General features: G+C 38.6%; 1 protein-coding gene across 4 annotated transcripts in view; it reads left to right on the top strand.

Moving 5' to 3' along the window:
- The window catches only part of VPS13B (vacuolar protein sorting 13 homolog B), a 481062-nt gene that overhangs the window by 92265 nt on the left and 361846 nt on the right, over positions 1 to 26951 (top strand). For all 4 annotated transcript variants that reach the window (XM_048068672.2, XM_048068671.2, XM_048068670.2 and 1 more), the window contains one exon: positions 15737 to 15921. In XM_048068672.2, coding sequence (XP_047924629.2) covers positions 15737 to 15921 — 185 coding nt within the window. The remainder of the gene's footprint in view (positions 1 to 15736; positions 15922 to 26951) is intronic.

Raw genomic sequence — 26951 nt, forward strand, 5'->3', positions numbered from 1 at the left:
TGCTGAAATATTTGCGTGCAGTGAACACTATTACCCCTGGATAAAGTACTCAAGTTAGGAGTTAATTACATCTTGAACAAACTCAGTACATGAATCTAGGACTTAGGAGCTTTCTTGAACCTTGAGAACAAGTTTAGATTTGTCCAGGCTAGTAATGAGATAGAGCTCAATATGAGCCACTGTACCCCGTTTGAAGATTTTACTGTCTTCATATTTCTTCTATTTCCTTCAATGCTTTTATTGAAGATCTGTCCATTACTGACAAAGGCTGCAAGATTTGCTTTCTTATTAAAAGTTGTATGCATCAAATGCTGGGCATCTCAGCTGCCCAGAGATATGATGACACTTGTTTCACTTGTTAAAGCTAAGGATTAGTGTTGTTATTTTTGTTAATGTGTGTCCTGAAAATACTGAAAGATTGCAGCAGAAATCTAGATACAGTGATCCTCATGCAGGATATATATGTGTGTGTGTGTGTACACTTTGTTTTTATGAAGCCTTAAGAATATTGATGTTAATGTAGCAGCTCTTAATATTTCAACACAGATTTACCTGTAAAGGTAAATATTTACTATGTCTCCAGATTCTGTTACATCTGCATTAGATTGACATGCTAGGTGTTAACCTCCTTTTGGCTAACGATTATACCAGGACATTGATTAACATGCTTTGCCAGCAGCCTGTTGCGTTTTGAGTTTTTTTACCTCTTAATTTCTAGCTTTTGTTTTGATTCTGTTGCCACGTAGATGGCAAATGGATATTTTGTACACATCATTTTATCTTAACTTTTAATATTTATAACTTGACATTACAAAATACAGGAGGATTCTGAAGACCTCATGTTACTACTGCTTAGTGTACTGCTTTCTTGCTGTAAAGGCGTTTTAATCTTTACAAAGCTTTGCTCCTGTTTTCCCGTTATGTATCCCCAGAAAGGCAAACATCCCTAGTTTAATCAGAGCCATGTATTGGTGTGCCACATAACTCTAACTAGCAGAATTCATCATCAGTAGACTCTACAGTATCCAGTAAGGGCGTTACAAGCTTCAGTGTAAGTTAAGATGTGCATCTGCTCATGTGTGCCTTCTTGGTCATCTTGAAAATCCTGTGTTCAGGATCACTCTCACAGTGAATTGACCCGAGCGAGAGCAATTAATGTTGATCCACAGGTAATGTGGTGGATGAAGATGTGGCTTGAACAGTAAGAGGGTTGTTTGGCAAGCAAATTAGCTCCTGCTGTTGTGGCCTTTACCAGCAAGGTACTACTGTGATGACAATAGGACCTCTTAGGATTCGCTGCATGCTAAAGAGAGGATTAAAAGTGTATAAGGAGGATTAAAAAAGAGAGGATTAAAAGTGTCCAAGTGTGTAAGAATTGACTGAAGCCTTTTGGCAGGGCAAGTTCAGTGGAGTAATGCAGCTTTGAACTAGAAATTGCAGTAGGTTTGTGAGCTTGAGGGTTGTGAGATGCAGCCATTGTGCAGTTCAGTGCAATTGTGTGCTAGTAAGAGGCAAGTGGACCTTGCTGGCAAGAAGCACAGAGGCAGATATCCAAAGACTGTGAACATTAGATCATAAATCTAGGAAGTTTTCCAATAAATTGACACTTGGGTCTTGAATTTGGCAGCCTGTTTTATTGACTAGTCACAGTAAATCAAGAGCAATGTCAATTTAGATTGAACGTGGATTATGTTTCACATGGGCAGTTGAGGGGCATGCTCGGTTCCTGGGTCAGAAGCAGAAACAGGTTGAAAACACATGAAACTCATTTCGTAGCATTCAGTTGTGACTATTAGTTATGTCAGTAATTGGATCTAACTGCCAGATGAAAATTCAGGGTATCCTTCGAAACGGAAAATATCTGAGATTGCATGCCTGAACAGATGCCATCGGCATATGGGACAGCGGAGACAGAGTCATGTGAGTTACTTAGCACGTGTGAAAACCTGCTTGAACTGCTGAGATATGCCAGTGATATGGGCTGTGCAAGAACTGACAGAAACAGGCATTCTCTTGGGTTCTGAAGAGGTGGTTGTGTCAAATTGCCTCAGATGTGAACAATCAGCCTAGGTAGTATGCTGAATTACTTCAGCTTTATGCACGTCTATGCCATCACCTAGGAAATGCATGAAAAACCATAACACTAAATCAGACTTTTTTTTTGGTAGGTGTGTGCTTTCACTGCGGCTCTGCATCTTTGTTGGAGGAGTAGGTATATGAATATATCATAGTTAATTGGGAACAGCACTCTAGGGTGCTTAATAGTTTTGACAAGATGATGATCTTTCATTGATAACATCTCTTTCATTATAAAAGCTTAAGTACGATGTGCTCGTGTATAAGGATGAAGGTGCTTAAGGAATCTTTGCTAATGCTGTGGAATCTTTTTTAATCTGCACTGATATTAATATATCAAGGTTCAACAGAAACATTTTGTGGCAGTTTTCAGCTGTGCTCTTCTGGAAAGACTTGTAGTCGGTTATCAGGAAGGACCCTCTATCCAGGAGGGGTTTTGCGTTCTGCCACATGACTTGCAGCTTGATTACTGTGACTACAAATTAACTTCAGTTAGAAACCTCAAGTTTAACTTTTTTTTTTAAATCAAGTCCAGATCTAAAGTTACTGCTTCTCAGCAGATGTGGCAGACAGCATTCAGCAAATCTGTTAAAAGTGAACTTTTAATCAATGTAAATTGGAAGCAGTTGTATTTTTCAGTATTGTCTGTGAGGAGGAAAATCAGCCAAGCTGACTGCAAAGGTTGGTCATCTGTAGTGTTCCTAGTGTAATTATTTAGACTAATTAATTGTCAAGACTCTTCATTGAAAATAAATTAAGCCTATTAACTAATATCTGTCCAAGGAAAGTGATTGCACATGGTGAATACATTATCCTGGTTTTAGTAACTGTTGCCATCGGTATTTGCTGACGTTAGTTCTAAGAACAAGTTAATGGAATGTAGTTAAAAATATGTAGGGTTTTCAGGGTTAAAGCTGCTTTTTGCTTTACTTGTGACATACAAGAGAGATGTAGAACTTCCTGTCTTAGTGCTGAAGTGCTGTTTTGTAGAGTTGATGCTAAAGAAAAATTGAATCCCTAAGATAAACTTTATTTGCTAGATGTATTTGGAAGTTCTGTTTCTCTTAGTAATACCACCATCTGTAGAAAAATGGTTAGGATTTTCAGTGATTTTTGCTTTGAGTCTTTACCTGTGTCAACTCTAGGTCCTCTGTAGGTCCATCGGCAGCAATTCGTTACACACAGAGTTTGGCCTTTCTTCCCCCAGAATTTTGCCTGCAATTTGCTGCTTCATTTTTTTTTGCTCCTTTCGTTGTGTCATTGAATCATGAAGAGAAATATAATCTCTCTGACTATACGTAAACTACTAAATAAAACATTCCAGAAAACAGTGGCCTATCCTGGCTCAGTTCGAGTCCACACACCTACCTATTGCTGTTCCTTCCTTCACTTCCCCTCCCCAAAAGGGGAAAAACATAAATAAAACTAAGAAAGACAGAACCAGGCTTTGGACTGTGGAGAGCTTTTGGCACTGTTGGTCCCTTCAGCATTGCTTAGGCATCGTTTGAGAAAGTGTCAGCTGCCATGGCCCCAAACTATGGCAGGGAGCAAACAGGTAAAAAGTATGTACAGAGGCCATTACTGATGCCTGCACTTGGCCATGTTTACTTGGCTAATAAAGGTATACCCTGCTTGAAACTTGCACCCTGCAACTAAGGGCATGGGGCACAACTGTTGTGCCATCTTGCTAGCCAGACCCATTCGAATGTTGGTTGTTACATAGATTTTGAAGGAGTGCACCTTAGTGTTACAGTTGCTCTTTTCCCTTTCACTTTTTTAATTGCAACTTTTTAAGAAAATGTGGGAATTGTGAGGAATGAAAGCGCTCTTTTAAGAAATTTGTAGTTGTTCAATTCTGTAACTTGAAGAAAAAATTAGATTGACTTTTTCAAGCATCAAGACTTCTCGTATAGTTCCCTGTAGAATAATGTTGCTGAAAAGGTATTATTCACCTTGTGTAGCAAATAATCCTCCTTCACAGAAGTGCTCTGTTTATATGCTTTTTGATTATGCTATTTGCTTATTGAATAAGCTGTATAGAATTGCCAATTTTATCTTTTTACGGTTATCTTCATTATGATTACGGAGCGCTATTGTGTTGCTGGACAAGCCATAGCATGTCCTTCCTCACCTCTGTAGAGTTTGCCTGGGATGGTAGGTTTCAGTTCTGCCTGGAGTGAGGTAACAGAAATTCTCTAGACTTAAATAATGCACCTATTTTTGTAAGCATGTTGATGTGGCAGGCTCAGATGAATTTGATAACCATGAGAATCAGAATTTTTATCCATTAGAAATCATTTACAATGTATGTTTATAAGAAAAACCTAAGGGATTTAAAAGTATTTTTTACTTATTTTTGTTTGCTGATATTTAACTTGCATTCACTTCAAGTTTAATGACTAAATAAACATTTCAGTAGAAGGAAATATATTTGGTAAGCATGATTAGAATATTTCTTTGGAACTTAATGCTGTCAATGGCTTAGTGTCTTGCTTTGGAAGTAAGCGTACTTGTTATACCTCAGCTTTTCTTTTGTCTTTGGCTGTGTACGTATGTGACAGCAATAAAATGTTTTTCTGATGCTGTGTTTTATTGGCAGTATCTTTTCTTCAGCATGAGTGTACGTGATTACTTTGATGGTCTTAAAACTCGTGAGGTCAGTGATGACATAGACTTGAGACGTTCACAGTGGATAGACAAGACCAAATGCATTAAAAAAATCTATATCCATAGAACCTGCTTCAAAGTTTATCTTGCTTTTGAGAAGGAATAATGTAAAGTCAATTCTGGAATCGGTGCATAACATTGTACTTCACAAACTACAACTACTGTTAAATCTAAATTTACTTAGTATTATGCATTTACTGAGATTTAACATAACAAAGTAATATTTTGCTTTAAATAGCTTCTGCTATATTTAAAAATTCCTTTGAGGTTACTAATTAATGGGCTTACAATATAATTTAAATAGCCTTTATAGTCTTTCTGCTCTTTATGCAGTATTTATACATGGAGCATTAACACACCTTGTTCATCCCTGCCCTTGCTGTTGATGATGCCTTTGACCCATCCTTCACTACATTAAAGGCTTTTCTGGTAATGTGAAAAACAAAACACCCCTTCTGCCTTCCAGCAACTTCCTTTTGTTGCTATATCTTTAATTTTAAAGGAAATTAGAAGGGTCTATGGGTTACTTGCAGGCAAAGAAGAGTAGAGTTAGGTGCATTTGTTTATTTCTAGAGTTCAGTGCAATATTTTGAAGCCTTTTGTTGTAGCTAACGTGGACATGTACCTTCTTACCTCTCTGACCTTCATGATCTAACTATAAAAAATTTACCAGAATTTCAAGCAGCCTTAAGTCTCTCACTCTAAGTGCATCTTTTACCACCAAAAGATTTTATCAATTTATGAAACAAAATAAGCAATATACAGAAGTGTATAACAGAACAAATTCACAGAAAATCCAGCTTACGTCTTTGGACAGAGTTTCTTATTTAGGTCAGTTCCTAGCATTTACTTGAAGTCGGGGTTCTGTTCTGCTCTTGAATCTTCGGCAGGGAATTGAAAACTGTGTTAATTTCAAAGATCTTTGAACTTTTCAGAGTTCAAACAAAAAAGTAGTTTTGTGCTTCTCTCGGAGAGCTGTGGACCAGCTTTTGACAACTTTGCAACTGTTAATAATCTTCAAGAAAATGTCTAACTAGGCAAAGTTACCTAAATTTGGTCACATTTTTTCCAGTTTCTACCAATTTTCATGTGACTACTTAGAGATGAATTAAAACAGTCTGAAGTGGTGTATGTGAGAAATTTGCAAAGGAGGGGAGAGGTGTGTGTGTGTGTTAGCATTTGTGGGAGGTTACGCTTGAGCATTTTTCTTATGTTCTTCTTCCCATCTTGTGGGCATTTTATTAGGAATACTCAAACAATGTTTCTCTTCCTTCGTATTTGCTGTCTTTTTAAAATCTTTTCTTTTTTTGGTGTCTTTTCTTCATTCTTGTTCCTTCATCCACAATCTGTTAAACTCCCATGATTTTTTTTCTTTTCTTCCTATCCTGTGAAACCTGAGAGGGGAAGATAAAACTGTGGCCCTTTTTGTGTCTCTTTCCTTCTTCTATACCAGTACGCTCTTCTACCATTTTCTGTCTTACCATTTCCACAAGGATTAGGAGGATGCTAAATTACCTAGACAGCTTTTTGTGAGACAGCGAAGTCTGTGGATCTGTCCTTGTGACTGCTCCTGCTCAAAGCATTTCCTTATCCTTGCTCCCCAGAAAGAGGCTACTTTTCAGTCCTTTCTCCTCCCATTCCTCCATCTCGGTTAGCTCTCAGAAGGCACTGTGCCTAGCTTGGAAGACTCGCTAATATCCTTACTTCAGGAGATGTCTTCAGATGAGAAGAAAACAAAGCCTCTGTTCCCCATATCTGCATTCCTGAGAAATCCTCACAGCTGCATCCTTTGGAGAAGGATCGGATTTATGGGGTAGCCACTTTTCGTCCCCATAAAGTAGGGCTCTGGACTACAGTTTTTCTGATGTTTCCAGTCTACAGGGTAGGGTCATATCTGGTCAGCTGCGCTCTAGCAAATGGGAATGTCTTCCCCACAGATAGAGCCTATGAACTGGGGAGGATTTCAGGTTATTTGTCTTAAATAATATATATGTAATCTTCAAACATGTATGATGATTTCCAAAGAATTGTAAGAAATAGCAAAGATGGAAGTTGTATGCAACTTTGGGGTAGAAAGAGAGTCTGAAATTTGAAATCATTAATAGACTGGAGTGGGCTAAGAAATTGAATATCACTACCTTTTTAAATAAATTTATTAGGAGGTAACTAATCTGCATTTGATCTGCCAAATTTTGCAGCTTCCCTAGAAATAGGAAAGGTAATTTAACCTAAAAACAATGTGTGCAATTTTAAAAGACCATATTGGACAGAAATCTGTATTAAAAAAAAATCCTTATTTGCGCTGATAGTAATTCAGCATTATAAAACTATCCTGTAAATGACTGTGCTATTAGCTGCTGAATTGACTGTGTGAATTTCCCCCAGGTTGGAGGGGGTGGTTTCTGTGAGAGTTGGTGCTTTTCTGACGGCATGAAAGGAAAGTGGAAGTCACGGCTCTTCTCAGGGCAGCCACAGTCACAACTCTTCCTCTCCTGATAACGCCAATTTCAGCACGAATCTCCTTGTCCGATGGCAGCAGCTTTCGTGTCTAACTCTTGTTCCGTGCCATCGCGTCCTGCAGATGACTCTGTCAATGCAGTTTTCCTCAGTGAGCACCAACATGTTTCTGAGCCCTCCTGGCTCCCTGTTTTACCTGCTAATGGCAACCAAATGGCTCCGTGTGGCAGGTTTAGAGGATTGATTTAAAGGCTGTTGCTGCTGCTTCTGGGAGTGTGTGGAGGGGGAAGGAGGAGAGGAAAAGGGAGAGGGAGGGGGAGAGGCTGTGTGTCTGGACAGTAAAGTAGGCTACTTTATGGGACGGCAGCTCCCCGAGCTCTGTTCCACCCCTGTGGCTGCTGAGATTGGATTACACTACAGTATCTAAAGCAATGATACTTGATTTAGGAAAGCTACAAAAAAGTAATGCTTTCTTCTTTCTTTCTCTTTATAAACACAAATCTTTGCTCTTTGGAGGTTTATGGATAGTAGTAATTTTTACTTTTACCTTGTTACCTCTGGCTGTTTGGTGGTCTTGGTCATTTGCAGTTGTTCAGCTGCAGCATCTCCAAGTTGCCGTGGATTTGCATCCCCCACACCTCCCCAGGAAATCATTTACCAGCAGACTAGCTCTCCTCAGAAGAGACCAGGCACACCCCAAATAGTAGCTGTGAAAGCGCTCGGTGTCTGATTCCTTCTGTACCACCTTCATAAAGCCAGTGGTTCCCTATAGGAAATAATTCTTTTCAGATTTCTTCATCTTTTTTAGTATGGTTTGATCTTTTGTCATAGTTACAAATGTCAAATTTCTCCTGGTCCTTATATTTGCATCCTTTTGGACATAATGCAGCTAAACGTCATATCCCTTCCCTTTTCTCCATTAATAACCACAATAAATGACAATAAGATTTCTAGACTCAAAAAAAAAAAATGGCAGACCGTCTTGCAGAAATAAACAAAGAATAGATATCTAATGTGTGAGTAAAGAAAAAATTGTCATTAATCACATTCTGTGAGGTAAGTTTCTTATCCCCTGTTTACTGATTTCCCCCAAACACCTGAATTGTCAAGATACAACTCTTCAAAGATATAATTTCATGCACAAGATTCAGTCGGTGGTTGATAGGTGTAAAGCTAACCACATATATTAAGGACTAGACAAGGCTGAGTGCTCGTATTGTAATCTACTTAGAGCAGAGAATTTGGAATTGTATTATTTCATAGTTTTCGTATATCAATTCAATGATTCTTTCTGGAGACAAGTATTAACTAGTGATTAGAAAAGGAGGTTTTTTTTTAAAGGAGGAAGTAGTAATTAGTGACTGACTTCCACTTGAGAGTGTAGACCCTTGGTATCTGTTCCACTCATGAGCAAGGCAAGCCAGGAAGCCAAATTTGATCTAAACTTCCTAAATATGGTTTTTCTAATGCAGCTGCGGGTTTAATGAGTTCCTGCATTACAGGTTCAGTAGCCACCTTTGTTTATAACGTGTCCATAAATAAGACTGAAAACCCAACCCTTTTTTAGGTTTTCCTTTGTTCAACAAGTTTCCCTTGTCAACAAGGGTTTTAGTTCAAATGTGTTGCATTTTGGGACATGTTGCCTATGAGTGAACTCGTAGTGGAGGTAGACTGCTTTCTTGCCTTCTCAAACTTTTATTCCAGTGGATAGAAAGATTCATCTGACGTTTGGTGTGGCTGGATTCAAACCTACAAAAAATAAGAATTTCCTGTCCTCACGTTCCAGGTGTTTGTTTTTTCTTGCTCCCTTTAGTGTTTTCGCACAGCAGATAAAGTGACAGTAACCGTCCCACTGAGGTCACTGCTTCTCTCTTCCTGGTTGCTTCACAAACCAGTAATATTATTCTCATGTATCGATCATCGTTTTTAATGCCTGGTTGTAACAAAGCAACCAAAATGATGTAAAAGTGAACCAAGGTTACAGTTCCTAACATGCATGTCCATATTCTTGCATTTTTTTGCTTTGCATTTGTCTTGGTAAGATTTCTTCCTTTTTGGATGCTATTTGATTTTAGTAATCATTTTTGTTCTTGTAATAATGCGTTTAATTTTTCTTTGCTGAAAAATTCCATTGTTCTATTAAAACTCCCACTTCATTGAGAACTGAGAATAGAACTTTTCTAGTCTCTTCCTAAGATATACTCAAGTTTGGACTTTGCCTGCTTTGTATTATTTTCACAGTTGTTTGAAGGAAATCTTTTTTTCTGAAGTTCTTATATGAATTAACAATTCACAAAGATTTTTTCATCCCGACAATTTCAGTTCCAGAACTGATGCTAAACAAACGAAAAGCTACACAATAGTCAGCTTAGAAATGATCATATTGTTCTCTTCTAATCCCATATCTGAAATTATTTACAGAAAGAAGTTTTTTATTCTTAAAAAAAAAAAAGAAAAAAGTTGATAAATCTCAAAGTTAATTGTATTCTCCCTTGCAATAAATTGTATGATTAGCAGTATTTCGTACAAATAAGAGAAAGAAGATAGCTGCAGCTGTCTCACCTGCATAAGAGATGATTTAAGAGGTCATGCATCCTTCAGGGATATCTATAGAAGAGCAGAAGAGGTTTCGAAGGCATGAGTCTTGGAGATGTTTCTGGAATTAAGTGTTCCAAAGTAGGTTTAATTATTTTGTGGAATTAAGACTTGGTTCTCTAGCATAAATAACTGTGCCTTAAGACTAAAACCTGTGGCAGTGTATGTGGCTGTGTGATATGACTGTTCTTTATTGTGAGGAGCAGTGACATAAGTTGTGCATAAAAAAACTAAATAAATTCAAAATTGTAGTGGTTAAATTCCTTTCCCTTTCTTCTTCTACCTGCAGGCTGCCTTCAAAGTTTTGATATTTGTCTTACCCAATAGCAGCTACTTAAATGATGTTAAGTGAAAGGATCAAAATGGTCATTTTTTTTTAAACTTGATATAAAGGATCAGATTAAGTAGGAATACGTATTTGGTGTATGTGTGTAAGTGAAACCTTTGTTCCTGTCAAGTATAAAGCCAGCATACATATTCTGTTTGCATAGGAGGAAAGGTGTACAAATGCTGAGTGAAGTTATTTAGGCATTTAAATTGCATTCAGGTTCTTCTAAGACACAGTTGCTGGGTTCTAGTAGCAGGTTACTGGTTTTGTTATTTTGGAAAAAATGAACTAATAGTTTTTTACTGTACAGGATATGAGTAATAACAAAAATTAAATTTTTGGAAACATTTTGCAGGTTCCAGCTTTGCAGTTAGGGACTCTATATAAACCTCTGGAGCCAGCTGTTCACCACTATATTCTTTCAATCATTCTGAGGTGTTGATTTTAAAAGAATGAGTTGCTGTTCCTGAAGTCTACAAACTGAAAATATTTCATAGCAGGCCTGTGAACTTAACATGGATTGGTTATATTGGTGCCTGTGCGTGGTGTATAATAAGGACCAATTCGTGTTTTCATTCAAAAATCGCGAAGAAAACTATTTTCTTTAATGGTACGCCAGATTTATCCAAATATTTCAGCAAGTCTGTATTACAGTTTGTCAGCAAACTGGGTACAACCAAAGTGTATTTAGAAATCATTTAATTAGGACAGATTCATTTTCACTCCATGCCACTACACAGCAAGACTTGCTTGTTCATATTTCCTTAAATTTATTCTGGAATTTGTCCAAGTTGAGCTTTAATGAGTAGTCTATCCCGCTAGTTACATTAGGATTTATTTTCCCCTAGAGAAGAGCGTTTGAATTGGTAGTTTTTTAACCTGTTCAGTTAAATGAACATATGTTCAGAACTGCATCTTAACTCTTGAGTGTAAAGATTCAAGAAATAATTATTTGTATTGTTACAGTTTTACAGTGCAGTTGAAGTAGTGGTTTTCGAATCCAACTTTCGTAACTGTTTTAATGTGGTGATGAGTTTTGATATGAAGTCACATTCAGTTGCTTAATGCAAATTTAATGATACAGTACTGAAACATAGATCTGACTTGGTTTATTGAAAAATATAAATAATTGTATTTTCATTTATTGCTTGAATATATCTCTTGGGTCATAAAATATGGTTAAATATAGCTCAGTACCTTATTAATGAGAGATTTTCTGTATTAACAGGTGCAGTTTGGTAGCAAGCTTGTATTTTAAGTTCTTTTAAACGCATTATTTGTGTTTCAAAACTATCATAATAAATCCTGAATTATAAATGCACTTTCATCACTAGCCAGGCCTAGTTAAAATTTCCTTAAGCAACATTTGCTGCACACATGGTACAATACCTTCCCCCTCCCCACACCTTTATGGACTTGATTTTTTTTTCTGTAAAAAAGGATTTATTTTCTTCAACTTCCTATCCTATAAAGTCATCTGAAAAAGAACAGTCCAGTGTATTCCTATGGGATTGTTAAAATACAATAAGCTTAGAATTTGCATATTATTTCAAAGAAAATATTTCATACGCTGATATTACCCATGAGGGGATATTTTATGTGAAACTTCTAAGTTTCACATAGTTCAGTACAGTAGCTGTAATATGTATTAAATGAATAGCCAAACTTTTAAAGCAAAATCTTTTCCACTGCTGCATTGTGTGCTACTGTTGTGACAGGTCTTCACAGAACTCTCTATAGTGCATGAGTTTGTTAATACAAATGTGTTATTTTAGATGGAATAATAGTGTAGTTGTGTTTGTCCTGAATATTGTTGAAAAAGTTTTTCTTTCTTTTTTTTCCTTCATTCTAAATTTTACATTAGGGAACCTGTCTTTTTGTAATCTTTTTCTGAGATACTTAATTTTAATCCTATATGGTGATGAGAAATGAGAAGAAAAAGTAGAAAATATCACTTATTAGTGACATAAAGGAGAAAAGAAGTTACAGTGCACTTCTGCAATGAGCTAAGTAGCAGAAAATCACAGTAAATGGCTTGATAAAAGCAATGTTAGGAAACGTTCAGATTGATGTCACCACGCATTACATTTCTTTTGATATATCTCCAAAATCTTTGCTAACAGCCATATCTCATTTTCAGGATTTCTACATAAGAACACAACGTAAGAGTAGGATTACACCAGAGTAAATGACTTTATTGGTTTAACCTCGAGTTTTAAAATCATTTTTTATTTACTGGGTATGTAGCATTTTGTTCTGCAGGGAAGGAATTTCCGAAGTACATAGTCACCTTATGTACTCCTTTCTGCATGCACTCCATTACTTGTGCACGCCTTTTCCGCTTAAATTGAAAAGCTGACAGCACAATTGTCATTAGCTTCAAATGAGTCACACCTCAGAGGCAATTCTGCTACTGTTTTTTTTTCTTCCCCTTCCTCTCCATGTTTTTGAGACCGGCTATCCTTATTCCAAGCTTTATACGGCTGAATAACCTTGGTCTAACAAATAGAGATTACTTTTACAGAAGGCTACAAAATGCAGTTTTTTTGTCTTCTGTCTGTAGTTACATCCATTCTCTGACACTCTTTCACGGGTGTCTTCTGTCATAAGAATCAGCTTTTCATTTATTCCTTTAATTTTAGCATGGTACAATGGAATTAGCTGTTGCAGATGGGCTTCATCTATCAAACTTTGATCTGTGCTGTAGACATACACAGCTGAGATAATTATCATTTTCTTCCCACTCCTTTCAAAGGGAGATCTAGTGACCAGTAGAGAGCAGTTCATATAATCCTCAGCTCTAGAATAATTAGATCTGTATTGCCTGTAAATGCTTTCTTGTGTTTTCTTTCCTTTTACCTTAAGTCTAGACAGCCATCTTAGATGGATGTGTATTTATACTGTAGGTGTGTCAAGTTTGAGATTAATTCCTCTTGTTTGAGATAAAAAGATTTTCAGTTGGCTGTTTGCTGGTGTTCAAAAGGAATCAAGGGAGGAGATCTGCCTGTGACTTAAGGTGAATGCTTGTTTGTGCAAGTCCAGATTTAGAGTGATGACATTACCTGTGACTCTGTCACTGTGTCAACAGGGTAGTTGATACAAGCCTTCTGATGTTCAGAACGGTTGTTTCCAAGCCATTTTTCATTCATCATGCAGTTATCTCTAGCTTATGGGCCAGAAGTGTTAGCAAGAAAGATACTCTGCTATTCTGCTTCTTCATCTAGATGATGATGGTGATGAGTCGGAGAAGTGGTGGTGTGTTTTTTCCTTCACAGCTTTCTTGGAGAAGGGTTACTCTCCTGATCAGAGGCAGAATGTGCAAGGAAATCTCTTTATTGCCCAAACTTTTTGGCACTTCATTCTGCTAGAGATTTTAGAGCTTGAACATCAAGAACCACATTTCCCCTAGTCTGCCTCTGTATTCACGGAGCTTCATAGAGTCTCCACTTATTAGTATGATCTCACTTATCTGTGTTAGGCCACATGGTTGGAATAATTTCCCATGGAGCCAGGTAGCAGATGCAATGTATTGTGACTTTTGTGACAGTTCCAGGGAAGGCTTTGATTCTGCTGATATAAAAAAAAAACTTCCAAGCATCCAAGGTCTGCAAGGGAATGTCTTTACATTTTCAGCTCCTCCCTTGATGATTTTGGTAAAAGTTTTCTTCCTTTTTTTCGTGAGCTAAAGGCTTGTGTGAGTAATTTCAGCAGCTTTAAGATTATGATTCTTAATGGACCATTAACCTGCTATTGTTAATTTTCATGTGGCATTAGGCTTGTAACTAAAATCTTGTAACAGAGGAGATTCTCCAGAATTCAGTCTCCCTATTCTCCCTGCCACCCATCAATTTCTTGTGAACTATAGTATTTTATGTGAATGCCCTTGGCTTGCAAGTTAACATCCGGGTGATTTATATGTGTGGTCCTTTTAAATACTTAAAATACGTATTCATGTGATGCATTGAGAACATCTTGAAGGGTTAAAAAGAATCGGATGGCAAATGCGAATTCATAAGAAATATTAAAGCTAATTGGAAAAAATATAAAGAGAGAACGGTCACGACATCATTATTCTCCTAGCAGATATTTCCAGCTTCCAACATTTAGTGTCTAAATGACTTTATTGAAGGTGGAGATATACACAGAATTACAGGATGGCTGAGGCTGGCAAGGCCCTCTGGAGCCACCCGGTGCCACCCGTGCCCAAGCAGGGACACCCAGAGCAGGGTGCCCAGCACCACGTCCAGGCGGCTTCTGAAGGGCTCCAAGGAGGAGACCCCACAGCCTCTGGGCAGCCTGTGCCAGGGCTCCGTCACCCGCACAGCACAGAAGGGCTCCTGGTGCTCAGGGGGAGCCTCCTGGGGGCCAGTTTGTGCCCAGGGCCTCCTGTCCTGGCACTGGGCACCACTGAGCACAGCCTGGCTCCGTCCTCCCTGCTCCCTCCCCTCAGGGATTTACAGGCAGTGATGAGATCCCCCTGGGCCTCCTCTTCTCCAGGCTGAGCCGTCCCAGCTCTCTCAGCCTTTCCGCATAATAGAGATGCTCCAGTACCTTAAATTAAATCTAATACACTATGAAGGGTTCTAAAAAGTACACCCAGAATATTTAAAGGGACTGTCCTATAATGCAGCTATATAGACAAGCTAATCTGTGTGCAAGGGATTATATTCTGGGGACACTGGAGAAAATTATGCTGAAACACAAAGAGTACATCTCAGTGATGGAGCAGGAGGTGATTAGGTCAAAGATGATAATGTTGTAAATATGCTGCAGGAAAAGGCTCCAGAGTGGAAATGAAAAGCTGTTGTGGTTTCTGTTGAATGTAGCAAGTCAATCTATTGCTTAATTTTAGGTAATAGTATATTACTAGTATAATATGTAGTATATATATTAGGAAGAGAAAGCAATTTAGTGACTTTTTGATAATTGTTGTAGAGCCCTCTTGTTGGTACTGGACTATATGCAGAAGAATTTCTGTCCAAACAGAATGCCCTTTATCTTGCCCTGTCATCCCAATATCCCCAACTGTTCACCAGATTATAAAGCACTGAAAAATATTAGTACCTATTTGGAATCTCTTATTGAGCCAAATCTGTCAGCCAAATATGGAATATGAGGATAAGTACAGAACTCTTTTTTTTTTTTTTTGTGAGTTGTATTTAGTTGTATGGATATTGCCTATTTGGGTTTTTGGATCACTAGATATATTTCATTTTGTTTACTGATTCACAGTAAGCTTTAAAACGTTTTCAGGAAAAAAAATTTAACATATTCTCTGATTTTAGTAGTTGCACAGTTTTATGTGTCACTTTTATTTGGGTGACTTGCTTTTGTTTATATATGTTAAAACCAAGAGAAAATTAGTTAAAAATATCTGATACTCTTTCTTGTTTTACAGGAAGGTGTAAAGTTAAAGAATGTAACAATTCCTATATAGGGTGAATTTCAATATAAGTAGAATCAGCTCTTATGAGAAGAAATTTTAACAGGCACACAGCTCTGTCCTTACAGGCTAAATGCTTGCAGTCTGCTATTCTATGACTCAGTTTTTGAATTATTATTCTTATGCACTAAAGTAATGATTTTTCTTTTTATCTCAATATTTTTAAACAGGAACAAGCGCGCTCACGTCCCACTAACAGAATGCATATTTGAGCTTCCGAATTTGACAGTTCAAGCAACTAGAGCTCAAACCCTTCTGCTCCAAACTATTTACCAGAGCTGGTGTCATCCTGTTGGAAGTGGCAGTTCTGTGGTGGTAAACGAAGCTTTACTGAATGAGGTTTTCCAGTATTCAGGTAAATTTGTGATGTTTTTGGTTAAGTATGTTAGATTAATACCCTTATTATGCTACAGTGTGCTGCTAGTGAATGCGCATACAACTATATCCTTTAAATCCAGGTTTTTACTTAGAGTAGTTAACAGACAAAATGTTTTTTGTGTGTATATGGGTATTTATAGCTTATGCTTAGAAACCAGGATGTAAGCTAAGCCACCAAGCTTCACTCCTTGGCACCAATTCTGGATGCATTTAATTTTCCCATACAGGATAATTTTTCTATACTTTGCTCATCTGAAACATCCACCCTTGCTACCTTATATGGTGTCACGTTGTAACTTAAGATCATTCAGAGGTGAAGCTGTTGGATGAAATAAAAAATACCGGATTATTAAGGGCTTTATTAATCAGTGGCATACAGAGGTTGTTTGTTTTTTTTTTTAAAGTGCTGCATATGTTTCTCATCTAGTTTCATAAATAAATGTTTCTGTTGTGAAACTGCTGAAGATAGCAGGTCTCAGATGTGATGATGTACATAATGAAGCTGGCTACCTGTCATGCTTTAGCAAAACATCTAGGAATTTTAGGAAGAAATTAAGGATGAATTTAACCAGAATATTGATAAAATGCAGAGGTTGTCACCAACGTACATGATCTGAATGCTTTACATTTCTGAATCTTGATGTTGATTAGCTAGCTCATAAATAAGTTAAGACTTCTTCAGTTGACTACATCCAATATTTTTATGACTGTGGTCACTGTAGTATGGATGAGTACTTGCTCAGTGTATTGAATGCTGGCATATTCTTCTTCCTTCTTCTCACTTGTTTCCCCGAATGAATGTGTTTATTTTGCCTAAAGTTAGGAAACAAACCCAATTTGCTTTTCTTAGTTTCCATGTTCAGTATACAAAGCTATTTCATTAGCATGGAGTATTAATTTAAATTATTTTCAGGATTTAATCCAAGATTTACTAGCACTATCAGTAAAGGATTTAAGAAAAGAACCAGGAAAATGCTAATAAAGGTTTTCGTCTTTTGAAACTGGGCAAGGCTCTTGTATTTAGATATTACTACCAGTATGATATTATGCATCTCTGTTGGGGGGGGGGCGGGAAAGGGTGTAAACCAGTGAAAGCAGTAAAAACGTGGCAAGCCTCTCATTCTAGAGAAATCCTTCTGAATTTGTCTGTCTGACCTTCCAGGACAGTGGCTCATTTAGAAGCTGCAGGTAGGCATTAATTGGCATTGAATTCAGTGTTGATTCGGGGCTGAATAGAATGGAGACTCTTAGAATTGTGAGGAAATTCCCAGATAAGAATTAGTTTCTCCAATATATGACAACAGTTGATGAATTCTGAACATTTTTCCTATTCCCTATTCGTATTGTAGTTACTGCCTTTGGCTGGGCGCTCAGTCCTTCTGTAGTATCCAGATACTCATCACGGTTCCTCTTCTCATTTTTATATACATACTAACTTCTGTAACCTTTTGTGATTTGGTATTTTCCCACTTTTCTGATCTGAAATTGAGGTTAAATAAGCTGTCAGATTTTTATTTCCCTGCATCCTCCTTTCTGAGGTGAGTTTTATGTTTGCTTAGTTTACTGTCATGTGAAATCCATCTCAAGGATTACTTAGGTCTCCTTTTGTGGTGGGGCTGCACCTGCAATGCAGCACCTAGTGTGGCACCTTCCAGTTCGAGCGGGGTTGTAAAGAAATTGGAGGGGGTCTAGTGGACAGCTGGTGTCAGGGACATAAAGCGTATTTCCATTGGAGGTAGTTGAGGGAACTAGGTCTGGTTAGCCTGCTGGAAAGGAGACAAAGGCACAATTTAACAGCAGCATGCAAATGTTTGAAGGACGGTTTCAAAGATAATGGAACCACGTTCTTTTTGGCAGTGCTGGATCATGTAACAAAGACCACAAATTATGACTTGCAAGATCTGAATAGCATTGAAAAGATTGCGCAGCAGGGTTAAGGAATCCCTACCTTTGCAAGTTTTCAAGGCTTAGCTAGACAAAGACATAGCATACCTAATTAGGTGTTAGTGATGGTCTCGTGTTGATGATTGCTTGGACTAGGTGACCTATAGAGGTCCCATCCAACTGACAACTTTGTCGTTTGCTGTATAACCACTAGTGGTTTCAAACATTTATTAGGCTTATTACCAAGATGATTAATACTTTCATACACACCAGTATGAAAACATTTAGAATTTTTGCAGCGCTTGCCTTTCAGAAAAAAAAAAAAATTAAAGATCTGTTAAAGGGAATTGGATGATGCCAGATCCAGCAGTCCAAGTGAGGTTGCTGCTACCACCTCCATGTCCCCTGGCTCAACCAGTATTATCACCATATCATAGAATGATTTGGATTGGAAGGGACCTTAAAGATCACCTAATTCCTACCCTTTTTTATTTTAAAGCCATTCCCCCTTGTCCTCTCACTCCACTCCCTGACAAAGAGTCCCTCCTCAGCTTTACTGTAGGCCCCATTTAGGTACTGGAAGGCTGTAGTGAGGTCTCCCCAGAGCCCTGTCTTCTCCAGGCTTAACAACCCCAACTCCCTCAATCTGTCTTTATAGGAGAGGTGTTCCAGCCCTTTGATCATCTTTGTGGCCCTCCTCTGGATTTATTCTAGTAGGGCCATGTCCTTGTTGTGTTTGGGGCCCCAGAGCAGAAGTTTCAAAAGGGAGCTCTGCACTGTGTATTCCCAGAAACATAGGAGCAGAAGTTATACCTAGTGTCTGGGATTCAGTCCTAGGTTACTTCAGAAATATTTTCTACTCCAAAACTTCCTTCAAACTAGTTTAGGCCAAAGGTGATGTGGTGGTTCAGAACAAACTCTCAAGGTGTTTCTTGTACAAATTCTTATTATGAGTAGATTCAAGAAATACTAGGAGGAGAAACCATCTCAAAGATTAACACTCTTATCTCCCCCACCTTTCAATCTCCCTCTGTTCTCCAAAACCTTTTGTCTACCAGGAGAAATACATTTTCCTGAAGTATTTTGCAGTTGTTGGTTAGCAGACTTGCTGCCTCCATCAGATAGTCTGAGAGGTTTTTTTTCTCGTCCAAAGGAAAGGTGGCTGAAAAATAAGTTTTGAAATCTCAAAAGCAAATTGTGTTTTGGTTTCTTACAGAATTTAAGAATGAGGTGCTACTAAAAATTTGTATTGACCACACGTTGGTAACGTATGTTATGTTAAAACTACCAATAAAAAGATACAAGCTGTACTGTCATTGCCTGACTGAGCTCAGAATGTGTGGAGAACAGATAAATATGAGTATTTCAAGAACGGGATGTGGTTTTTACATTAAAAAATATTGTAATACCGCTCTTCGTTTAAATGTTGTGCCTTACTTACCTTGCAACTAATTCGGCAAAAAACAGATTTTTGATTACAAATGACTTGAAATCTGTAGGTATTGGTAACTATTTAATGGATTTTTGTCTTCAGCCCAGACATAGCTCTTTAGAGATGTATTTATTTTTTGTTTCCCTAAGTTATTTTGATAACCCTTGACGTATATAAGCACAATAGTGTATTGATATGTTAGTTAAATAGTATGTTAGTTCTTATGCTTGCACATGCTTGAGAAACATCCCGCTTTTGCATTTCAACTCCTGTACATGTACATGTGGAAAGAAACATGAAGCAGAAATAACATCATGCTTTCTACATTTTTACGAGTAGATGTATTGATGATCCTAATAACATTCTTTTACAATTGTTATTATTATTATTTCTAACAAAAACAATTATACAATATACTGAAATTTTGGAAAAATACTTTTACAATATCTTTTAGAAGTTGAGCATAAATAATCCTATGGAGTAATTTTATTGTGTATTTCCTCATTATTTCTTAGTAGGTACCTGAAGCACTCAGTTTCTAAGCATTTCAGCCTGCCAAGAAAACATATACACAGTCACACATGGCTTTAGTTTACTCTGGAAAACTGGAACTTGCTACCACTTTTTCCTTGTCCTGTTCAGGTAGTTCATTATTTTGTTGACAGTTCGGTTCCATTAATCTGGTATTTTTAGGAAAATTGCTTGCAGACCTTACATTTCTCTATTGAAGGTGATCAAATAGGCATTTGAATCCCTCATGTAAATGATGTCTTAAAGTTAAAATAAAATCTACTTTCCAGAAAGTAACTGTAAAACTATTTTATGCAAGATTTCATGTGGGATACCTTAATGGTTGAATAATAAATTTTACCTCATAAAAATGAAATTCAATAATACAGTAGCTTTCTCAGCGCAGTAGCATCTGGTTGAATCTCATGAGAGCCAATATTTTCCAACTCATTAGGATCATGTCGTTCTGTATGTCGTCAACATTGACTTAGCCAAGCTACCTTTACTTACATAACCGCCAAACTATTAAATAGGTCTCTTGTGGAGTGAAGTCAAATATTCCTCTTATTTTGCTTTTGCCTTGGAAGAAGAGAAGAAAATGTACATACTGTAACATTTAAACATCTGGTCTAAACCACATCAGGGTAACACTGAGGAAAGTAACAGGATTCAGTATTCTTCCCAGGTGTACATATAAAAAAGGGTTGTGGAGCTGCTGCATAGTTCTTTTAACCACTTAGGAAAAAGACTGAAATAAGTGACTTGCTTTTCTAATACCCCTGGTTTTAAAACTACTTTTTTCCTCTTACCCCTCTCCCCTGCCACCAAACCCCAAAACACAAAACCCAGCAAAAGCCTAGAATTTCTATGTTTAGTGGTAATGTAAGTTGTTAAGCTCTAATTGCTTCCTTGCAACATATTGCCATTTAATCTGTGTTTGTTCCACACAATGTGGCCAGTTTTGGCATTCATTTTGAGGACTATGACTTAACCTTTCTGGTTAAAATCAAAGTGTAAGGGTGCATTCTCTTAAGTAATTACTTGGGAGTGGCAGGACACAGCTGTACGAAATGTGCACAGTATAAACAGTTTACTGTCTTGCATGGTGATTGTACCCACATGTGTCCTTATCCTTCACTCAGTCATCTACCTGCAGCATGTAAATAGAAGTAGTTTCATACGCTGTACATTTCTGTGAAAGTGTGGTAGATTATCAGCTCTAATTTCAGATCTGTATAAGGTGTGGGTAACCAATCTAAGCGCAATTCTTTAATAGTTGAATGTGATGTAGTTTTCTGTAATCTTTTCTCTCATCTTATTACAGACATTTTCAGTGATATTCCTAAGTCTGAAGTGACTTACACTGAACGTGGAGTAGGTGGGACGTTCTGTCACTTTTAGGTGTAATCAGTATTGTTTAGCTTGTTAAGTATCTTCTTAATAAATTCCCTCCTTGAAGCAATGATTCTGTAGTGGCCTGAAATGAGGAACCAACGTATGAGGTAAACATGTAAACCTCTAATTATAATTACCTTTTGATCTTTTCTGCTGTGATTTATGTATACAAATAAGCTTTGAAATGGAAAAATCATGGTATTCTGATGAAAGAATGGTGATATGCTTAGTCAAGACATTCATAAAAGCTTAACTCAAATCTGTAATGTCATACTAAAAATCAGATGTATGTAAAAATCCATTAGAGACTTTTAAAGTGTCTATTTTGGTGAAAGTGAACATATAGCGTCAATAGCACAGCCAAGGAAAAAAAAATCAATAGATCGTGAAAGGAATACATACTTATGTGAAGTCTATACATATACATAAGCATATATAAGGTTCTTTTCAGAATTGCAGAAGAACTCTGTTCAGCATGTACGTTTGTTTAAATTAACAGCAAACTCTTGTTGGGTATGTTGGTGGGCTACCAAAAACAAGACACCTAAGCCTAGAGCTATAAATAGTGCCCTTCCTCTGGAGTCTGTAGTTTATTTGCACAAATAGCAATTGAAGCAGTAACGGAGGGCACCTGTTTTGTTTGCTCAGCTGTTAGCTTTATGTTATTTCATGTTCTATTAAGAAAGGTGTGTTTGGACAGCAGGGAGGTAGGCTGCCTTTTTGCCTTGTTCTAGCTGCCATGTGCTACGTCAGGTGAAAAACTACAGGGAGGGTGAGGTGGCTTCTGTTCTAAAAGCAATTGAGGGTGCTGAGGCTAAGATACTGGAATACAAAGCATTACAAGAAGGATGGGAACAATGTACCAGCTCCTGAATCTGCTGCATAGTAGCAAGTGGAAAATTCCTGAGAAGAGCTCGAAGCAGACACACAAAAGCTTCAGAGTTGACAGGAGGAAAGATTGTTTTTTAGGGGGGGAGGATCCAGAGAAGTTGGTGTCAAATTTAGTGTCAGCCAGGAAGCCACCAGTGACTGCTACTATAAGTATGAAGCACGAATGAGAATGCCATGGTGGTATTTTTTGCTGCCTGTGTTTTATGAAGAAGGTGCATGTAGAGGTTCTGTAACAGAAGAATTGCCCCTACTCGTGCTGCAAGTTGTAATGATGAACACTGCTTCTCTGAAGAGCAAAAGGAAACTTCTTTGTTCCTGGAAAAAAAGAAAAAGTAAAAAAAAAATACAGTCATCGGAAAATTCAGATTAGAAGGGACCTCGGGAAGTTGTTTTCTAAGTGGACTGATGAAGAAATTATAGTAATGTACTTTTTAGTAACACGGTGATAGCATATTGGCTAATGTTTAGTTGAATCTTCAGATCTGGCTATATTGGCAGTAGTGCCAGTTACTTCAGTGAATGATCAGTGATTATTCGTAACCAGAAAATAAAAACCATTTCATCCTGCAGGTGAAGAAGTGTTGATAAAGGGTCACTTGGGATGGAGAGACAAATTTTTCTACAGAACTAGTATTTTGTAACAAATACCTAATTCTTTTCTTCAGTTGATATTAAACATGTCCATGGGACTATTGGAAAGTAACTTGGAGCAGCAATGACTAAAATCTCCCATTTTGTCTGTCAAATGTATTATTGTTGCTTTTCACCTTTTTAATATTGAAGGAAAACCATAACTGATGTCCTAAGCCACTGCTAAAATGCAGTGGTGGTGCTCCTAGTATCTTACTCATGTAGAAAAAATAAATGGGCTTTTCTTGTCTCTATTTCTATTTATTACTGCCATTTCGACAATTATAGTGATGCTAAATGGGAGTTCTTTGTTGAAGTGGTACAAAATCCCAGTGTAATCTGAGAATGGAACATTTTGTTTATGGCTTGGTAGCAAACCTTGTTGTTTTTTTCTTTTCTTTCTGGAGGAAGGCAAAGTTGTTCAGTAAGCAAACCAAAAAATACAAGTGTTTACAGCTTTAGTGGATCTTCACATGCATATATCTGAAGTGCTGTCATTCCTTTCTATTGTTTCCTGTTCTAGTTCTCACACCGATTAGATTTAACCTGAGCTTCAGTGCTATCAATACACACAAACTCAAGTCACACTGTCATCTTGATTAGTAAGTCTTTTAGTGTACAATATTGAATACTTCCATCTCAAGCCATCACTCTGTGGTAATTTGACAGTTGTGGAAATTTCAGAAGTCGTTATCTCCCCTTTTCCCCTTTAATTAAAGAATCCTACTTTAAAGGATTTCAGGTCAGTTTATATAGTGAAATGTTCTGAGAAGGAAATGAAGGTGTGTACAGGTGATGCAACACAAAGAATTAATAATTTATGTCTACTAGTAGTCTCATCTTTTCTCTTTATGGTTTCATGTGATCTTCTTTCAGCTTAAACACTAAACGAAGCTGTTGTGGGCTGCTAAAACTGCCTGGTATGGGGTTTTGATCAAAAGTATCACTTCCGGGGCTTCAGTAGCCACTATTGAAAAAATTCCTATGTGGACATGGTTGAAAATGAGTGTGTATCTTCTGTGCTTTTGTCAGCTGCAGGAGCCAATGGTGTACACATTAAAGAGCACAAAAATATGTGACTAAATTAGGTATCTAAGCCTTTCTCGCTTCTCCAAATCACTGTAAATCCAGGAGAAAATGTTCCCGTTATGTTTTCCAATGTAGATTGTCACTTGCAGAAGTTACATTCTGGCTGAAGATCTTTTCTTGAAGAGTAAAAGCCAACGTCTTAAGGTTTATGAAGAAAAGTAATGAGAAAAATTGTAGTTTGGTCACTTCTTCTATTAGGCATTTCAGTCCAAGTGAAATGGTTTATTCAGGTTGTAATGTTGAGCAGGACAGTACTTTTGTTTGAGTAACAACACGTTGGTTTTTTGTTTCTTGTTTTGCTGTTATGGAATTAAATTTAATAGAAATGCTTTGTGATCCTCGTATAGCTTTACAAAAACTTAGAACAGCTTGTAATAGTATATATTCCTCCTTGTTATTCATAATGAGAAATTTTGTAGTGGGAAAGTATCATCTAATTGGAGTTTTGATTTTGTTGATGGAAAAATATGAGCAAGGATAATGAATGGAATAGATTATTACGGAAGGTGAATGAAAATAAAGTAAGTACAGAACTGAAAAAGTTCCTGTGAGGCTTGTAACAAAGATGTTTGCTGTAGAAGTAATCTTTTCTTTAGAAAAATAAAACCAAACAAACAATAATCCAAAATACATAGGTTTAAGAGTAGGCATCTTTATAAGCTGTTGAACTTATAAATATGGTAGAAGCATGCTTGCTGTTTGCAACCATGTAATACTGAAAGCTAAGCTAAAGCTGTGGGTTTATATAACGTGTATCTTGATCAAATAAAAGTCGCACGCAGTTGAAATCATGTGACAGATTCCAAATATTGGACTTAAAACTTGCTGTAACAGTGCCTACAATGTTAATAATTTCTAAAATATTAATATGCTCTAGAATTACTTTTATTTAATGCACTGTAGCGAATTAACATTGAAAATGACTCTTAATGTTATGTGGCTTCCATGTTTGTGGGGGCATTTTTTCTCTTGTGGCAGACAAAGATACCAGTAGCACTCATCTCACCATATTAAGATACCACCCTATGACATGCTGCAATACCAACTGCTCGTCTGAAGCCTCAGATGATCTATTATTATATTAAATCAGGTTCTTTTAAAAAGGACAGTGGTCTTAAATGAAAAGAGGATAGGTTTAGACTAGACATTCTGAGGAAGTTCTTCACTCAGAGGGCGGTGAGGCCCTGGCACAGGCTGCCCAGAGAAGCTGTGGATGCCCCATGCCTGGAGGTGCTCAAGGCCAGGCTGGATGGGGCTTTGGGCAACCTGGGCTGGTGGCAGGTGTCCCTGCCCATGGCAAGGGGGTGGGACTAGATGATCTTTAAGGTCCCTTCCAACCCGAGCCATTCTATGAAAAAAATAGTAAGGCAGATAAAGTTAGGGAAACATTAGATTCTCAGAAAATTATCGTAAGCAAGAAAATCTTAAATTTAACATTTTGTAGTTTTGATTTTGTATTTGGAGGAGAATTACTGAAGAATAAAGAAAGGGAGGTTTACAGATTCACAGATTTCTCTAGGTTGGAAGAGACCTCAAGATCATCGAGTCCAACCTCCGACCTAACACTAAGTACTCCACTAAACCATATCCCTAAGCTCTACATCTAAACGTCTTTTAAAGACCTCCAGGGATGGTGACTCCACCACCTCCCTGGGCAGCCCGTTCCAATGCTTAATAACCCTTTCGGTAAAGAAGTACTTCCTAACATCCAACCTAAAACTCCCCTGTCGCAACTTTAGCCCATTCCCCCTCGTCCTGTCACTAGGCACGTGGGAGAATAGACCAACCCCCACCTCTCTACAGCCTCCTTTCAGGTAACTGTAGAGAGCGATGAGGTCGCCCCTGAGCCTCCTCTTCTCCAGGCTGAACAAGCCCAGCTCCCTCAGCCGCACCTCGTAAGACTTGTTCTCTAGACCCCTCACAAGCTTGGTCGCCCTTCTCTGGACTCGCTCGAGCACGTCCATGTCCTTCCTGTAGCGAGGGGCCCAAAACTGAACACAGTACTCGAGGTGCGGCCTCACCAGAGCTGAGTACAGGGGCACAATCACTTCCCTCGACCTGCTGGCCACACTGCTTCTTATACAGGCCAGGATGCCGTTGGCCTTCTTGGCCACCTGAGCACACTGCTGGCTCATATTCAGCCGACTATCCACCAATACTCCCAGGTCCTTCTCGGCCAGGCAGCTTTCCAGCCACTCATCTCCCAGCCTGTAGCTCTGCTTGGGGTTGTTGCAGCCCAGGTGCAGGACCCGGCACTTGGCCTTGTTGAACTTCATGCAGTTGACCTCAGCCCATCGCTCCAGCCTATCCAGATCCTCCTGCAGAGCCTTCCTGCCCTCAAGCAGATCGACACACGCACTTAGCTTGGTGTCGTCTGCAAACTTACTGAGGGTGCACTGGACGCCCTCATCCAGATCATCGATAAAGATATTAAAGAGGACCGGCCCCAGTACCGAGCCCTGGGGGACTCCACTAGTGACCGGCCTCCAACCAGATTTGACTCCATTCACCACAACTCTCTGGGCCCGGCCATCCAGCCAGTTTCTAACCCAGCGAAGCGTACGCCAGTCCAAGCCCCGAGCAGCCAGTTTCTCGAGGAGAATGTTGTGGGGAACGGTGTCAAAAGCCTTACTGAGGTCAAGGTAGACCACGTCCACAGCCTTTCCCTCATCCACCAAGCGCGTCACTTGGTCATAGAAGGAGATCAGGTTCGTCAAGCAGGACCTGCCTTTCATAAACCCATGCTGACTGGGCCTGATCGCCTGCTTGCCCTGCAAGTGCCGCGTGATGACCCTCAAGATAATCTGCTCCATGAGCTTTCCTGGCACTGAGGTCAAACTGACAGGCCTATAGTTCCCCGGGTCTGCCCTCTGGCCCTTCTTATAGATGGGCGTCACATTGGCTAGCCGCCAGTCAACCGGGACCTCCCCCGATAGCCAGGACTGCCGATAAATGATGGAAAGCGGCTCGGCCAGCTCCTCCGCCAGTTCTCTCAGTACCCTTGGGTGGATCCCATCCGGCCCCATCGACTTGCGCACATCCAAGCTCCGTAGCAGGTCGCCAACCATTTCCTCATGGATAGCGAAGGCCACATCCTGCTCCCCATCCCCTTCCACCAGCTCAGGGCACTGGGTGTCCGGAGAACAACCGGTATTGCCGCTAAAGACTGAGGCAAA

This window comes from Anser cygnoides, chromosome 2 (genome assembly GCF_040182565.1).
Source record: "Anser cygnoides isolate HZ-2024a breed goose chromosome 2, Taihu_goose_T2T_genome, whole genome shotgun sequence".
In the NCBI taxonomy this organism is placed as follows: Eukaryota; Metazoa; Chordata; class Aves; order Anseriformes; family Anatidae; genus Anser; species Anser cygnoides.